General features: G+C 59.1%; 1 protein-coding gene across 2 annotated transcripts in view; it reads right to left on the reverse strand.

Annotated features, from left to right (window-relative positions):
• Positions 1–5,847: 5,847 nt before the first annotated feature.
• MEGF6 (multiple EGF like domains 6) overlaps positions 5,848–17,275 on the reverse strand; it is a 123,186-nt gene continuing 111,758 nt past the window's right edge. For both annotated transcript variants that reach the window (XM_050803857.1, XM_050803777.1), the window contains 13 exons: positions 16,918–17,046; positions 16,591–16,719; positions 15,453–15,581; positions 15,208–15,339; positions 14,888–15,016; positions 14,136–14,264; positions 12,872–13,000; positions 12,616–12,744; positions 12,244–12,372; positions 12,005–12,133; positions 10,472–10,600; positions 8,846–8,893; positions 5,848–8,464 (listed from right to left, as the gene is read on the reverse strand). In XM_050803857.1, coding sequence (XP_050659814.1) covers positions 8,403–8,464; positions 8,846–8,893; positions 10,472–10,600; positions 12,005–12,133; positions 12,244–12,372; positions 12,616–12,744; positions 12,872–13,000; positions 14,136–14,264; positions 14,888–15,016; positions 15,208–15,339; positions 15,453–15,581; positions 16,591–16,719; positions 16,918–17,046 — 1,532 coding nt within the window. In that variant the 3' untranslated portion in view covers positions 5,848–8,402. The remainder of the gene's footprint in view (positions 8,465–8,845; positions 8,894–10,471; positions 10,601–12,004; positions 12,134–12,243; positions 12,373–12,615; positions 12,745–12,871; positions 13,001–14,135; positions 14,265–14,887; positions 15,017–15,207; positions 15,340–15,452; positions 15,582–16,590; positions 16,720–16,917; positions 17,047–17,275) is intronic.

The following is a 17,275-nucleotide window of genomic DNA, read 5'->3' on the forward strand; positions in this document are numbered from 1 at the left end:
GCTCAGCTCATGGAGCAAGGTGGGTCTGGAACGCCTGGCCTCTGACTCTGTGACCTCACTCGCGTATGTGACCTGGGGCAGGTGACTCAGCCTCTGCACCTCAGTTCCGTCTGCAAGCGGCTCCAGCAGCCTCTGCGTTTCAGCGGGCAATGATAATGCTCAGCCTGCAGAAAGTGGGTCCGGGCCCAGGCTGGGTGGCTGTCCTGCTGCGACAGCGGCCAGGCTGTTGGGGGCATCTGGGGAAACTGGGGGAGGGCCCGGTTCAGGCCTGCTCAGGACAAGAAACCCTCCAGGAGGAGTCAGGAAGCGCAGGCCTGGGCTGCCAATGAGGTGTGGGGGCCCAGGCAGGGGCGAGACCTCTGGGCAGGAGGGGCGTCAGGAGAGGGGGCCACAGACTTGTGTAGCCCTGTCCCCAGTACCAGTGTCAGCTCACGCCCCTCCGAGGGCCCCTGCTCAGCCTGGGGTGCTGCCCTCACTGGCCCCGGTGCCATGGCCCCCTCAGCAGGACAGAGCAAGCCTGGACCCCCAGGACGACCACCCCCTCCCCGGGGTCTTCTTGCTCACTCTCCTCATGGAACCTCAGCCCGTCCCATACTTCAGTGTTGGGACCCAGGGACACTTCCCTGCCCGCAGTCCCCAGATAATAGGGGTCCCGTGGGAGCTCCTGCCACGCCGGCTCAGCTGCAGAGGGGTCCCGGGAGGCAGCACTTGCCTGGCCCAGCCCTCCTGTGCAGCCGCACAGCCTAGGTAGGTCCAGACCTTCCTGTTGCAGGGGGTGAAACTGAGGCCCAAAGACCCTCTTCCCACCGCAGGGGTCAGTGGGCCCCACTGCAGGGGGCTATCAGGGCTCTAAAGACACCCGTCTAGCCAACAAGGCCTGTGTCCCGAGTAGGGTGCCAGGGTGCCCGCGGCGCTTGGTGTCCCAGCCCATCCTGCAGGTCATGGTTGGCCTGGGATGCCGTGGGGGCTGTGTGGATGCAGGGCAGTGGGAGGGGGCTGCTGCTGAGGCCTTGAACCCAAGCCCCGTCCCCAAGGCCACCCAGGGCAGGATAGCCCAGGCTCGGGGCAGCCCAGGCCGAGGGCTGGGGTTCATCTTGGCAAACTTCAGTGCCCGGCCCTGGGCGGGCAGCCCTGGACACTGCTGGGTCCAGACTGGCATCACCTAACCTCTCCTGGGGCTGTGCGAGCCAGGGGGGTGTGGTTCACAGGGGCACAGAAGCCAGGTGGGAGAGGCCGCCCCGGCTAGGCCAGGACAACCATCAGAGGCTGGACAGGCCACCGGTCCCTCCATCCAGCCAGAGATGGGACAGGCCACCAGTCTGTCTATACAGGCACAGTTGGGTCTGTCACCTGTCAGATCTGGAGTCTCACAGTGAGCACGTCCCTCCATCCCACCCCCATGTCCCCGCCACCCCATCCCGTGTGCCATGTGCGTCCTCAGCCCACAGAGCCCCTACTGCTGTCCTGTGACCGGCAGAGAATTTGTACACAGGGTGCGCACACACATGACCTCATCCTAGTTCCTGCTCTTGCCCAACCATGTTTTAGGATCTATCTGAGTGGCGCTCTGCTCATCTGGCCCCTCTGGAACATTCCGGAACATGCCCCGCCCTGGCAGTGTCCTCTGCAGGGACTCCCCTTCCCCAGCCTGCTGCACGCCTTCCTCTCGCGCCACCTGGTGTCTGGCAGAGGCACTGCTGGCTGGGCCCCAGGGCCACCGATGCCCCGACTGCCGCCGGCTCCAGGGCTGGCCCTGGGACCCCAGTGGTTCCTGGGGGGATCCTCACCCCACATTCACTCAGAGCCCTCTGCCTCCAACTTTTGCTAGTGGGAGTAAGCCGTTGACCGGTGTTTTGATGTGCAGATCTCTGGTCTTGGCAAGATGGGCCTTCTCCATACACTTGGCCTTGGCTGTGGGGTCTCTGTGAATTCTGCCCATCTCCTTCCCTCTCTGGCTCAGCTCGATCCTCCTCTGGTTTGGCTGGGTCCTCCTTTCTCCGGCTCAGCTCAGTCCTCCTCTCTCTGGTTCGGCTCGGCTGTTCTTGACCCCAGACCTTTGTCCGTTTTAGACATGGCAGGTTGCCCACCAGATGCCACCTGTGGGCTCCGTTGCTAAGCCTTTCCAGCAAACTGGAACGCATCCGACATAGCTGAGAAGTGACATTTTTCACGTCACATGTGCCTTCCAGTTGTCATTTGTTCAGGCCTTTTGAGGTCTTTATAAACGCTACTAGTAGAATTGAAAGAATCCAGAAATTCTTTTGCCAGATACATTCCTGTAGATTTACAGGTTTTGTTGCGATGCTGAGCGGTGTCTTGTTTTGTAGTTTTCTTGTTGGTTATTGTCGGTGTTGAAGCACTATTGATGTTATAGGTTTTACACATGTTGTACATTTTCCACGATTTATAGGATTTTATTGCCAACCTTGCTGAATCCTTATCAGCTATAACAATGTCTGTTAGCCCTTTGGGGTTTTCTGTGGAGAGAATCTTGTCCCCTGAGAACCACGGCAGGTGTGTCTTCCTCTGGGATCCTTATACCTCAGTTGCTTCTCCTTGTCTGAAGGTACTGCCTGCGGCCATTGGGGCTCTGCTAGGGTGGTGGGAGGCAGCGAGGCTGATGCCGGCATCTTCTGATTTGACTTTATTCACTCTTGTGACAGCACTCATCGTGCTCTCCCCAGGTCCAGTTCCGGGTGGTCCGGGTGTGCAGCTAAGCCCCTGCCTCTGGAGTTTGTGCTGTGATGGGGAAGGCCTAGCAAAGACACAGGATGTCATGGCAGGGTTGTGAAGAGTAGGCGGCTGGGAGGAGGTATAGCAGGACCAGACGACCGTCACCCCAGTGGGCACAGCAGGCCCTGCTGGGCGGCATCTTTTGGACAGACCTGAATTCATCGGTTTCTCCCCTAAACATGACATTTGCACCTAACCACTATTTAAAAAGGTCCTTTGGGCCGGGCGCGGTGGCTCAAGCCTGTAATCCCAGCACTTTGGGAGGCCGAGACGGGCGGATCATGAGGTCAGGAGATCAAGACCATCCTGGCGAACACGGTGAAACCCTGTCTCTACTAAAAAATACAAAAAACTAGCCGGGCGAGGTGGTGGGCGCCTGTAGTCCCAGCTACTCGGGAGGCTGAGCCAGGAGAATGGCGTAAACCCAGGAGGCGGAGCTTTCAGTGAGCTGAGATCCGGCCACTGCACTCCAGCCTGGGCGACAGAGCAAGACTCCGTCTCAAAAAAAAAAAAGGTCCTTTGGCAGGTTTCCAAGAATTTCTATCCCAAACAGGCATTGAACTCTGTCCAACGTTCTTTCTGCTGCCATCAGTACAGTCATCTGATTTCTCTTCTCACCCAAATGCACCGACGCATCTTCTGACGTGAAATTGTCCTTGATTTTGATCTGGTCCATTGGGTCAGGCCAGTGTTCTTGCTAAAATACTCTTACTTGGATAGCTAATATTTGATTTAGGATTTTTGCCTACATAGAATGAGTCTGCAGTTACCTTTCCTTGTTACTGTCCTCTCTCGGTTTTAGAACCAAGTTTCCGCTGCCTTTGTGGGATGAGGTGAGCTGTTTTTCCGCCATTTAAAATCTCTGGAACGAGTCCTGGTTGACAAGTGTATGGTGTACACCTGGTGTAACCATGCACGCTACAGCTGTGCCAGGATTCCTGGGGCTAAGCAGAGGGAGGAGCGGCTCTCCCGTGGCTCCTTATCTCTTCTTAGGCCACCGCCTGATATGCAATTTTAACCTTTACTTACACCAGTCTCGGCATTTTCCCCCCAGGTTATCATTTTTCTAAGTGTTTTCCAAGTTATTGGTAGATAGTTGCTCATAATTTTTATGCCTTCTTCTCTATTGTGTCTGCAGTTGATTCTTCTGTATTTTTTTCTCGTGTTTAAAAAATCAGTCTTGCAAGGTGTTTTCTTGCTTCTTAGTCTTCAAAGAAGGAAATTTTGGTTTTCTTAAGCATTCCATTATTCTCCACTTGCTGAATATAAAGTTTATACACAGAAACCTAAGTGTGAGTATCACTCATCATCAGAGAAATGTGAATTAAAGCCACAACGAGGCCGAGTGCAGTGGTTCGCACCTGTAATCCCAGCACTTTGGAAAGCTGAGGCAGTCAGATCGCGTGAGCTCAGGAGTTCGAGACCAGCCTGGGCAACATGGCAAAATTCCGTCTCTACAAAAAGAAAACACAAAAATTAGCCGGGCATGGTGGCTCGCAACTGTAGTTAGCTTCCTGGGAGGTTAAAGTGGGAGGATCACTTGAACCCGGGAAGCGGAGGTTGCAGTGAGTCGAGATGGTGCCACTGCAATCCAACATGGGTGACAGAGTGAGACCCTGTCTCAAAAAAATAAAAAAACCACAATATCATCTCACACCATCAGAATGGCTATTATTAAAAAGTCAAAAAATATAACGTGTTGCTGAGGATGCAGACAAAAGGAAATGCTTATACACTGTTGGTGGAACTCGCTTAGCCTGTATGGAAAACGCTATGGTTTTTCTCAAATAACTAAAAATAGAACTCCCATTCGATCCAGCAATCCCACCACGGGGCATCTATGCAAAGGAAAGGAATTCATTATATCAAAAAGATGCTCACCCTTATGTGTTTATCACAGTACTGTTCACACTAGCAAAGATAGGGAATTAACCTGTGCCCATCAGTGGATGACTGGATGAAGATGTGGTGTGTGGAGGTGTGTGTGTGCACGCACATGTGTGAATTGTACATATATATATATACATTCCATGTAGTACGGACATGCAGTGTTTGCATGCACACACACACCATGGATGACTACTCAGTCATAAAAAAGAATGAAATCATGACTGTTCCAGCAACATTGATGGAACTGAAGACCACTATCTTAGGTGAAATAACCCAGAAACAAAGTCAAATACTGCATGCTCTCTTTTATATGTGAGAGCTAAATAACATGTACAGACAGACAGACAGTGGAATGACAGACATTGAACACTGGAAGGGTGGGAGGGTGGGAGGGATGTGGGCAGATATGTATACTATTCAGTAATGGTAACACTAAAGCCCAGACTTTTCCACCATGCGATATGTCCATGTAACAAAACTGCACATGTACCCCTTAACTTCATACATATTGTTACACTGAAAAGGTACATATACGTCAATACAGTAAACATGTAAGGATAAATACAGATGTACCATGTGTGTTCAAGCTTATTCAGGTTATCATTGCTAACTTACTTGCTTAACAGATGGGTTTTTATAAAGCGCACCTTCTTAACCTATTGGTTTTTCTTTTTGTTTTTTGAGACGGAGTCTCGCTCTACTCGCTCTATCGCCCAGGCTGGAGTGCAGTGGCCGGATTTCAGCTCACTGCAAGCTCCGCCCCCCGGGTTCCCACCATTCTCCTGCCTCAGCCTCCTGAGTAGCTGGGACTACAGGCACCGCCACCACGCCCGGCTAGTTTTTTGTATTTTTTAGTAGAGACGGGGTTTCACCATGTTAGCTAGGATGGTCTCGATCTCCTGACCTCGTGATCCGCCCATCTTGGCCTCCCAAAGTGCTGGGATTAGTGGCGTGAGCCACCGCGCCCAGCCAACCCATTGGTTTTTGTAAAATGTACATTCAAATCACCCATGACAGCGATTTATTTCGACCTGTTCTATCCATCGCTGCTGAATGAATGTTTGAGCCTCGTTGGGTGCATATATGTGTATGTACATTTACAGACTATCATGATGCTTCTCACCTTGAAATATTCAAACGCCTGCCCCAATTCTCCTTTGGTTTACTCTGCGTGTATTTCTACCCTTTGAAGCATGTCTTTTATAGTGAAAATACTATTTAGTATATTTTTAATGCAGTCTAGTCTGTGTTTAATGTTTTTAATTGACAATAATTATAGCTATTCATTGGATACACAGTGATGTTTGATACATAGGATGTCTAGTGATCAAATCAGGGTAATGAGCATACCGTCGTCTCAAACGTTTATTATGTGTGTTGAGAACATCCAGTATCCTCCTTCTAGCTATTTGAAACTATATAATATACGGTCAGGAATTTGTTTTTCCATTGTCATTTGTAACCGTTAGCATTAGGATCTGTGAGCCTGTTTTCTAGTTATTCTGCTTTATTCTCCTCTGTTCCTGACTGCTGTTGGATAGCTGAGATTTCCTCTGGGTAGGCAGAAGCTCAGCCTGCCTTATGGCTTCCTGTAGCTGAACATGTGTCTTCACTGAGCGGGATGAGTGATTGGCACCTGCCCCCGTCCACACCCTCACACCATGCTGAGACTTTCGGGGGTTCCCACTGGGGAGTAATGGGGATATTTTGATTCTCTGAATTGCTGGGCCATTTGGGAACTGTGGTGACTGAATATCTCATAGCACCCTCCTGGCTGCTTTCTCTTCTGGCTGGAGAACGTCTCTAAGAGCATTTTCAAATCAGGCTTTTCTGTAGAAAAACGGCCGAGGCCTTGAAGGCCTAAGAATAACATAGACTTTGCATGCCCTTGATAGTTTAGCTGGACATAAAATTCAGGCTTCAAATATTTCCTTCAAACTCTGAGGATGGAACATCACAGTTTTCTGGCTCTCCGTGTTTCTCGCGTAAAGTCTTGGGTCAATTCGATTCTCATTCTTTTTTCTCTGGGACTTTAGAATTTATCTTTGACATTGATGTTCTTCAAGGTCTTATGGCTTTTTTGTTATTTTTCCACCTTGTGCATTTCCAGTCTGACTGAGATCATTCACCTTTAGATCTGAGAATGTCTTGGTCATCGTTCTTCATGTCAATGACTTCTTATTTTTGTATTTTGCAGTTAGATGGAGGTGAATGAACACCTCCCTTACCCATTTCCGTTCGTCTATCTTCTGTACGTTGTCTCTCTTTACGCCTCCCTGCTACTCCTGGGAGAATCTCCTGAGCTGTATCCACTTACCCCATCTGCTGGATGCTTCATTTCCCAGTGTGCGTTTTCCACACTCCATTGCACCGCAGTCCATCTCTCTCCGTCTGCTGCTCCTGCATCCCCACCATCCTGCCCTCCCTTATCACTGTTTTACTTCAAAGTCTCCCCACGGCGGTCCATTCATTGGCTTCCTCTGTGACAGCTCCCTTGCCGTCTGTGAGTAACCAAGCTCACTGGACTCCTCCTCCTGCTGCTGGTGAAATCCTCTGCCCTGGGGCCTCAGCTACCTTGGCTGGTTTTAGGGTGATGGGGGGCAGCAGCCCAGACCCTAAGGGGGTCTTCTCAAGGGAGAGAGCATCCCATGTTGCAGTCTGAGTGCAGCCCTCCCCATTGGTCACCCCACCCTGCAGAGGAGCCCCCAGCCACTGCCTCTACCCTCTGCCTCTACCATCCACTCTGGGCCCTTCTTCCAGGAGACATCAGCCTCAGCCCATGAGTGCCAGGTGCTCGGGAGGGTTGGCCTGTACTCACCCAGGGAGCCCCTCCCCCCGACTGCTGATGCTTAGGTAGGGGTGGGTGGGGTGGGCCTAAGGGAATTCGGCCTCAGTCCAGGTTGCCCCTCCACACCAGCCTTCCTCCCCCTGGGCCATTCTTCGGGACCAGCCACTCTCTGGGTCTCAGGGGGTCTCAGTGGTAATGAATGCAGCCCCAGCATTCTCCCCAATAGCACCGGGAACTGAGATGAGTCCCAACTTCTTCACTTGTGTGGCACCCCCACCCCTGCAAAGGGTCCCAGGTACACTGGGAGGTCCCCGTGTGCACCCTTATCCTGGCCAGGCCCCAGGGAGGAGCCCACACAGAGTCCACGTAACACAGCACACACACAGGCCACGAGGAGGCTGCCTGCTCCTTTACCTTCCTGGGTTTACATGGTACCGGCGCCAGCAGCCTGGTGAGCCCGCAGAACCCTACAGACCTGAATCAGGGTTTCTGGGCATCGGGCAGGAGATGACGGGCAGCTTCCAGCTGATCCCAGGGTTGCAGCGGGCATGCGCAGTGGCCCATAAATACCTTTACATAAATACGGGCTGGGCAGCTTAAAGTCCCAGGGCCTAGCACCAAAAAGCCTGCCTGGAGGACAGTGGCCCTGTGCCTGCACCTGCGCCCACACTGACGCCCACACCTGTCCTCAGCCCAACTCAGAGCCGCAGGGAGAGTGGGGCCTTCTCAGCCCAGGCCCAGAGCGTGCCCCTGGGTTCTGCAGAGCCAGGCCAGGCAGCGCCTCTCTTCCAGCGGCCATGCAAGGCTTCCCTCCTCAAGGCCACACCAGCCCCCAAGAGCAACAGGTTGCTGGGCTGTCCACAGCCCTCCACGGCCCTCAGAGGAAGGGCAGTACCAAGAGCTCTGGGCCCATGAAGTGTCCTCAGTAGTCACCAAAGGCCTGGGTCCCGTCTGGCTGCAATGGAGAGGCGGGCTCCACGGGGCGCCTCTGCTAGTGCCTCGCTAGTCCACTGCTCCCGGACGTGGGTCTGCTGGAGGCGGGCAGCGTGGCTACTGGGGAAAAGGAGAAAGGAGGCCCAGTCTAGGGCGGGACAGGTGCTCCCAAAACAGACTGGGTTCTGGGTTGGCACCTCCCCCTCCCACCCCTTCCCTCAGCAGCTCAGCCCAGCGGGGCGGGGCGGGGGTGGGGCGGGGGTGGGGCGGGGGTGGGGTGGGGGTGGGGCGGGGCCCACCCGTCTTTCCCAGCCTGTCCTTCCCAGCCTGTCCTTCCCAGCTCTGGCCCTGGCCTTGGTCTCTGAGCTCCAGATTCCTGGGCCCCAAGGTCCCAGGTGCAGCTGCTGCCCTGTGGGGCCCAGATTATACTTCAGCACTCTGCTTTGACTTTCCATAAGCCACCCTTCTGGCAAATCCACAGGCACTCCCCACACCCCTTACCTGGGCCCTGGGCTAAGGACGGGTTCTCGGGGAGCCGGAGGGGCCCACCTGGAGGGGAGAGAGGGCAAGCCATGTTAGTACCCCCAGCCTTGAGTTCAGCCAGGCATGACCCCATCCAGGCTTCAAGGACCTCACTTTCCCCGCACAGCCTCCTTCCCTTCTCACTCCTTTGCACTCAGGGAAGGAACAGGGGCGGCCAGGGGCTCTCCCTCTCCCCAAAGGAGAGCTCTGAGCCCCTCCAACCCCCACTACCCATAACATCAGGGGCTTTACCCAACGCCAAGCCAAGTCCACTCCAGGGGAGGGCACAGGACCCAGGACTCCCCACGCCCAGCAAGACCCTGCCCATGAGGCCCCAGGCTCCCGAGGCCTCCAGCTCAACGTCAAGGCACTGCCCCCAGCACCCAGCCCAGGTGCCTGGTAGCCGGCGGTGCAGCACCATATCTGACCACTAGATGCCGCTGCCGGACAGCCTTTCGTCCCCTGCACCAGCGCACAGGCTGCTGCCCCGCCCCTCCTCGCCCCGCCCCGCCCCGCCCCACTCCACCGAGATCGGGGCTCCCCTGTCTTCAGGCTCTGAACAATCTGCAACCAGGACTGCCTTAGAAAGGCACAAACAGATGCACACATACACAAAGCCAAGACGATTTGGGGGCCTCCAAGCCGAGGACCCCAAGTGTGAAATCCCCAGTTAGCCAAAAGGCAGAGCCTGTAGCCTGGCGCCCGGCCTTTGCCCCGCCCACATGTCCTGCCCTGCACGCGCCCCAAGCCTGCCTCTCACTTCCCTCTGCAGAGACCACCTTTCCCAACACTGCTGCGGGGTACACGGTTCGAAGGGGCGGGCAGCAAAGTCTGGGCTGGCCAGAGGGGTGGGGGCATCCAAAAGCACTGCCTGCAGGCAGAGAGCACATTCCAGGACAGCCTCAAGGGCTTAGGTGCTAAGGAGTCACCTTCACACAGGTGCTGGTGCACGCTCACACATGCCTGGCACACATGCCTTTGCCCCCTGCAGCACATGCGGGCACTATTGCACAGACCCACTGGCCACATTCACACACTGATGCACACCTAACACACAGGCACTGACACAAACAGGCGCCTGCTGCCAGTGCAGGACTGCATGCATGGACTGGCACACACTGGATGCCACACATGTACTGGCACACATGCACACATACCCTGCTGCTCACACTTGCATATTCGTGCACAAACACACCCTCGCACCCTGGTGCATGTGTGTGGGGGGCAGCAGGGGTAGGGATAGCCAGCGTCCACCCACACTGTGGATAGTCCGGCCCAGCCATGGGGTCATGACCCTCTTCAGGCCGCGGGTACAGTTTGCAGCCCAGCCTTGCAGCTGCTGGGGTTGGGAAAGCCGTTTCCGGCTGGCAGAATGGCCCACCCCGTGCCCTGGTTAAGTGACTGTGAAGCTCACACTCCACCCATTGGAAGCCAAGTGACACTCTGGGTACCAGGTGGGGACAGATGACATTCACTATGACTGAAGAGCCATAGGGTGACCTGGCCAACTCTGCAGTGAGTGAGACAGGGGTCCTCGGCCAGGGTGGAGCTGGTGCTGATGGGAGGATGGTGCCTTCCCGCCCTTCCCCAGGGAGCCCAGCTCACCTTCCCGGCATGTGGGCCCCATGTAGCCATCCACACAGTGACACTGCCCACTGACAGGGCTGCAGTCAGCGCCACCCCCGCAGTCACAGTGCAGGGTGCAGCTGGGCCCGAACTGGCCCCTTCCGCAATCTGCAAGGCCGGGGGGTGGGAGACAAACCTGAGCATCATCCCTGCTTTTCCTGCGCCAGGGACCCTGGGCCTAGGGGGCCCCAGCAGAGCCCAGGTGCTGTGAAGCTTCCGCCTGGGTATGTGTGGGAGCTAAGACCTTGGGCCTCGGTTTCCCCTGAGGAGTAAACAGTCCCTGCCCTGCCTTCCTCAGCTACATTCTGCAGCCAGTGAGCTCCTGCATGCGAAAGCCCAGGCCCGAGGCACACACCCAGTCACCACTGTGTTCCTGCCCTGCCCCAGGACGGCAAATGGGAGCCAGTGGTCAGGGATGCCCCCTCAGGGCACAACAGGTCTGAGAGCCACAGGGCCAGGTATGCAGCCCCAGCAGCAGGGCCCCTCCTATCCTCAGGTGAGCCCCTCCTATCCTCAGGTGACTCCCTCCTATCCTCAGGTGAGCGCCTCCTATCCTCAGGTGAGCCCCTCCTATCCTCAGGTAGGACCCTCCTATCCTCAGGTGACTCCCTCCTATCCTCAGGTGAGCGCCTCCTATCCTCAGGTGAGCCCCTCCTATCCTCAGGTGAGCGCCTCCTATCCTCAGGTGAGCGCCTCCTATCCTCAGGTGACTCCCTCCTATCCTCAGGTGAGCCCCTCCTATCCTCAGGTGACTCCCTCCTATCCTCAGGTGAGCCCCTCCTATCCTCAGGTAGGACCCTCCTATCCTCAGGTGACTCCCTCCTATCCTCAAGTGAGCCCCTCCTATCCTCAGGTAGGACCCTCCTATCCTCAGGTGACTCCCTCCTATCCTCAGGTGAGCCCCTCCTATCCTCAGGTAGGACCCTCCTATCCTCAGGTGAGCCCCTCCTATCTTCAGGTGAGCGCCTCCTATCCTCAGGTGAGCGCCTCCTATCCTCAGGTGACTCCCTCCTATCCTCAGGTGAACGCCTCCTATCCTCAGGTAGGACCCTCCTATCCTCAGGTGAGCCCCTCCTATCCTCAGGTGGGACCCTCCTATCCTCAGGTGAGCCCCTCCTATCCTCGGGTGGGACCCTCCTATCCTCAGGTGGGCGCCTCCTATCCTCAGGTGGGGCCCTCTGGGCTGGAGGGGCCACAGCCCCCTCGACATCCCCCGATCCAGGGAAGTCTTTCCACCCGGCCAGAGCCCCTCCCATGACCATGGCCTTCCTGGGACGTTGTGGGACCCACAGGGCAGAGCCTGGCCTAAGGCTCCAGCAGGAGTGCCGTGCTTGGCACTGCATGTCCCAGCAGCTGACTCCAACCCCCCCAGAGGGCATGGGCCAGGTGCAGAGGCCATAGGAGGGCACAGTGCCCAGCCCAGGACTGGCACAGGTAGGGCCCAACCTATCAGTATTGGTCACTGTTGGAGACCCACACCCACGCCCTTCCTGAGCAGGACCCCAGACTCACCCAGGTTACAGGTGGCTCCTGAGCGCCCTGGTGGGCAAAGGCAGAGACCGGTGACAGGGTCACAGGGTGCCTCCCCGTCACAGTCACACCGCTGGTGGCAGCCCTCTCCAAATGAACCTGGCTCACACCCTGGTGGGGGCAGTGGGCTCAGTGTCCCCCTCCTGCCCTGTACCCAGACAGGATGGGGCCAGGGAGCGGGGGTTCAGGGTGGGGAGAGGAAGAGAGCATGAAGCACTCACCACTCTCACAGAAGTGGCCGTGGAAGCCAGCGGGGCAGAGGCACCGGCCACTGATGGGGTCACAGGGGGCTCCATGTTGACACTGGCACACCCCCTGGCAGCCAGCCCCATGGAAGCCAGGGGGACAGGCTGAAGGATGCCAGTTACCATGAGACAAGGACACACGGTGGCAGAAATGTCCAGTTTGCCCAGAGTGAGTAAAACCCGCCAATTCGGGGACCCGTGAGAAGCCCCCTCCTGCCCTTCCTCGTCCCTCCCCACTGTTGCTGGCTCCCCACCTATCTACTTCACTGCAATCCAGATCACCCACACGGGAGGAGTGGACAGTGGGTGAAAGGGGCCCCAGCCCAGCTGCACAGGCCCCCAACTCACGGTGCTCGCAGGCCTGGCCGTAGAAGCCGGGGCCGCAGCGGCAGGTGCCCGTGGTGGGCTCACACGTGCTGTTGTTGCGGCAGGAGCACTCCAGACTGCAGGCGGCTCCATAGCGCCCAGGGGGACAGGCTGGGGACAGAGCAGGGCGGGGAGAAACGGGCGGACAGTCCTCAGGCACCAGCCTTGCCCAACCCTATGGCAGCCCAGGGCACATCCCTGAGGGGATGCTGGGGTCTCACTGGCCCCACACACTCACCCAGCTCACAGTGCAGCCCTGTCCAGCCCAGGCCACAGGAGCAGCTGCCGTTGGTGGCGTGGCACAGGCCCCCGTTTCTGCAGGAGCAGGTGTGCTCACAGCCCACGCCAAACCGGTTCTGGGGGCAGCCTGGGGACAGAAGGCAGGTGCTGCCTGGAGCTCTGGCCGAGGGCTGGGCTCCCTCTGGGGACGTGTCCCCACAGGCTGATAGTCAAATGCTTCCTGAGGCCTGTCAGTGCTAGTCTCTGCCTGCTGGACAGGCACATGCCAGGGAGTGGCACCAGCCGCATCCTCTCATTCATTGGTCATCTCAGGCTGCCAAGTACCAGGCCTGGTCTAGGAACTGAGGGTGGCTCAGTCATGGGGGGCTGGGTGAGCGCCTGCCCAGCCTGCAGGAAGGGATTCACGGAAGGCTTCATGGAGGCAGCGGCCCACTGTGAACCAGCTGTCTCCCAGCTGGGAGTCAGTGGACATCCTCCAGGCCTGAGAAGTAACATGGCTGGGCTGCCGTGGGCTCAGGTGGCCAGCTGCGGCCCTGCTGTTACAGCTGGATGCCTGGTGACCAGCCCAATGGCACTATCCTTCCTGGCAGTGAGGCGGGGCCAGGCTACATCCTGGCTGGAGATTGGTCCCTGGGATCCTGAACCCTCTGCTGCCACAGGCTCCCAACGGGTCCCGAAGGCCAAGAACTGGTGTGGGGGGCAGCCAGCCCCTTGATGCAGACTAAGGGTGGGACCAGCCCAAGAGGCTGTGGCTGTGTTTATGGGGACTGGGCCTGTGGGAGCAGGAGCCACCACGCTTGTCCCTTGGGTCCAGCCCGTCTCTCTACTCTGGACTGTGCTCTAGACCCGCCTCCACTTTGGTCCCTGGGCCTTGGGTCTGGGAGAAAGGGCCGGAAGGACTCCACCCTCAGGCAGAAGACAGCCACCCGGTCCCTCCTGCAAGGGGCCAGGCAGGCGCTGGGTAGGAACCTGAAGCCCTCACGGCCACCTCGATGAGGATGGGGTCACTGGGTGGCCTAAGCCTCGGGAGCAGAGTGTCGAGGCAGGGGCTGGGGTGTCGTGGGACGGTCCATCCCCCCAAGTAGGGCAGCACAGTCAACACAAGCTACAGCACTCTCGCCTCAGCCCCACGGTCAAGTGGGGAGCCGGTGGCAGCCAGGATGTGTGGGTGCCTGGGCTGGGCCCACCCTCCAGCATCCCCATGGCTCATCAGTGACATCTCTGAGGGGCCCGTGAGCACACCCTCCAGACTGAACACCCACCTCGCTCACAGCGGACGCCGGCTCTCCCCGGGGGGCAGAGGCAGGTGCCAGTCACAGGGTCGCAGGCCGCCCCATGCCCACACCCACACACACGGGTGCAGTTGGGGCCGAAGCGGCCCTGCGGACAGGCTGCCGGGGAGGAAGCGGTGAGCGTGGCTGGCTTCCCTTCTCTACCTGCCCAGTCAACCCCGGAGGGGGGATAGGACAGGATGGGATGGGGTGAGGGGACCCTGGGTCTGCCCCAGACAGGGTGGGGCCAGCCAGCTCCCATGCACCCACCCTGGCATCTCCCTTCCACCCACGGGCCCTGCTGGGGGTCCGGCCGCTGCCACCCGCTCTGCAGCGACTCACTGCCACCCCCACCCACCCCGCCAGCTCTGCCGGGTTCCAGAAGGGGAAAGTCCCTGCACGACTCCGGGAAAAGGCCTGTTTCCTGGCAGGACACTTGGCCACAGCTGAGCTGCCCAGCTGACCTCTGTGCCCGGCTGTGCTCAAGCCCCTGGCAGACATGGCGCAGGTCACCAGGCACAGCAGGTGCAGGGACAGAGCTAGCAGAAGCCTGGTGGGGACTTGGTGTCACAGACACCCCCAGGGCTGCCCCTCTGGCTTAGTCCCACTTGGGGCCAGGCCCAGCCAGAGGGGGCTGAAGGGCAGGGAGGTGGGCAGTTGGAGGCCGTCCTCCTGCAGGCTGGCTGGCCCCGCCCCGGAGACACAGGAGGTACCACTCAGCCCTGCCGCCACCAGCCACTCACTGAGGCTGCAGTCCGCCCCGAGGAACCCAGCGGGGCAGTGGCAGGCCCCCGTGGCCGCATCACAGGAGCCCCCGTTGAGACACCCACACAGCTGTTCACAGCCTGGCCCATACCGCCCGGGCGGGCATCCTGCAGGGAGAGGGCTAGCTGCAGGGGCTGGGGCTGGAGCTTCCCCAGTGTCCCTGAACACAGCAAGGCAGCTCTCGTGAGGCCCCGACACCCTCCGTCTTCCACCCCCTCAGACGAGGGCCTTCCCGGGGACCAGGGGAACTGGCCCAGCAGGACTCCCGAGCGCCTGGGTGGGCATGGGCAGCACTCACGTTGCCGGCAGCTGGGGCCGTGGTAGCCAGCAGCACATGAGCAGATCCCAGTGGCAGGGTGGCAGGCTGGGTTCTCACCGGGACACCAGCACGTCTGTGCACAGTCCTCCCCAAAGCTGCCGGGTGGGCAGGCTGGGTGCAGACAGGCAGGGTCGGTCCTGGCCCGGCCCAATCAAGGAACAGGTGGCCTCTCTGGATTCCCCCGACCCAGTCGCTCCTCGGGGTGGGGGCTTGGGAGCACCTACCTTGTTCGCAGCCAGAGCCAGTGAAGCCAGGGGGACAGCGGCAGGCCCCAGTGACGTGGTGGCAGGCAGCGCCGAGTGGACAGCTGCAGCGCTGGGCACAGGCCTCTCCAAACCAGCCCCGCAGGCAGCCTGCAGAAAGATGAGGGATGGGGAGGCTTTCTGGGAGGGGCCTGCTGGGGATCTGTGGGCCAGGACAGGCCCAGAGTGGATGCTGTGGGTAGGACCCACCCGGTGCTGGCTGAACTGGGGGCTGTGCTCACCATTCTCACACCTCGAGTCCCCCCAACCCTGGAGGGCAGAAGCAGGCCCCGGTGGCATGGTGGCAGGTGGTTCCCCACCGGCAGTCACAGCGCCCCTCACAGTGAGGCCCGAATGTGCCCTTGGCACAGGCTGCAGGGACCAGACAGGGCTGAGAGCTCAGCCTCCAGCGGCCCCGCCCCATGGAAGGCGAAGGAGCAGGGAGATGGCAGCTGGGGCTCAGCACTGAGGCGACGGGAGCCAGCGACAGCCCTGAGGCCAGCCGAGTGCCCAGGCTTCCCTCAGACAGCAGACCCAAGGCTCCGGCCCTGAGCAAGGGGCCGCCCACGCTGCACCCCAAGCAGTGAGGACGGCGCCCCTGCTGGAAGGGGGCTGGTGTTAGGGGCTTGGGTGGGAGGCCGGAGCTTTGAGGAATGAGGCAGTGTTGCCCTGGCATGTCTGGGCTCTGGAGAGGCCGAGGCCCTGCTGGGTGAACCAGGCCCTGCTGGCACAGCAGCCACAGGCAGACCCCTCACTGGCAGGAGGCCCCCAGCCAGCACAGGCTCCAGGACAAGGGGTGAAGGGGCCCCTCTCTGCATGCAGGAAGCAGCAGCGGCCCCCGAGCCCCAGAGCATCCTCCGTTCCACCCACCACAGGGCTGGCCGGGGCCACACACCCCTGCCAAGGCAAGGCAGCAGCACTCTCCCCACAGGCCAGCTTCCTAGGCTGAGCCCCCGCCTACAGGAACCCTTGGTGCTCAGACGGCAGCTCTTGCACTCACAGGACAACAGATCCCCTGGTGAGGCCCCGCCCCGGGCACAGTCCTCAGCCCTGCAATGAGGCTCACGACACCCCTTCTCAGCAGGGCCTCCAGACTGCCCTGCTGCCCCGCCCCACTCACGGCTCTGACACTTGTCCCCAGTCCAGCCGGCCGGGCAGAGGCAGCGGCCCGTGCGCGGGTCACACAGGCCCCTGTTGAGGCAACTGCAGCTGTGTGGGCAGCCAGCTCCGACGTGCCCGGGGAGGCACTCTACAGGAACAGAGGCAGGCACGAGGGTGAGGGTCCTGCCTCCTGGGTCCAGGAGACTCTGGCTCATGCTTCCCTTACACAGGGCCAAAGCCCCCACCCCAGGGCGCTGCCCCCTGACCTGGGAGCCCTCCTAGGCCTGCAGACAGGGCTGCACCAGGCATGCTGGGGTATGTCCCTCCTCTGCCGCCCAGGACTCACCCTTCTCACAGGCCAGGCCGGCCCAGCCCTCCGGGCACACACAGTGGCCTGAGACAGGGTCACAGGTCCCTCCATTCTGGCAGAGGCAGGAATGTCGACAGTTGTCGCCGTACAGGCCGGCAGGGCAGGCTGGGGCCGGGGAAGAGGGAGCAACCTGCATCCCCCAGCCAGCTGGCCCCACAGGGTCTGTCTGGCTTTCCAGCCCCATGTTGGACTTTGGGGTCAGGGACCTTGCAAGGGGCTACCTCTAGGATGACCTGCTAGCTCAGCCTGACTCACCATCCCTGCCTGGAGAGGGGCACAAGTGAAAGGCACGGTCCTCAGTCCTAACAGCCCCTTCCTCCCTCCCGCAGGCACC

Source organism: Macaca thibetana, chromosome 1 (assembly GCF_024542745.1).
Source record: "Macaca thibetana thibetana isolate TM-01 chromosome 1, ASM2454274v1, whole genome shotgun sequence".
In the NCBI taxonomy this organism is placed as follows: domain Eukaryota; kingdom Metazoa; phylum Chordata; class Mammalia; order Primates; family Cercopithecidae; genus Macaca; species Macaca thibetana.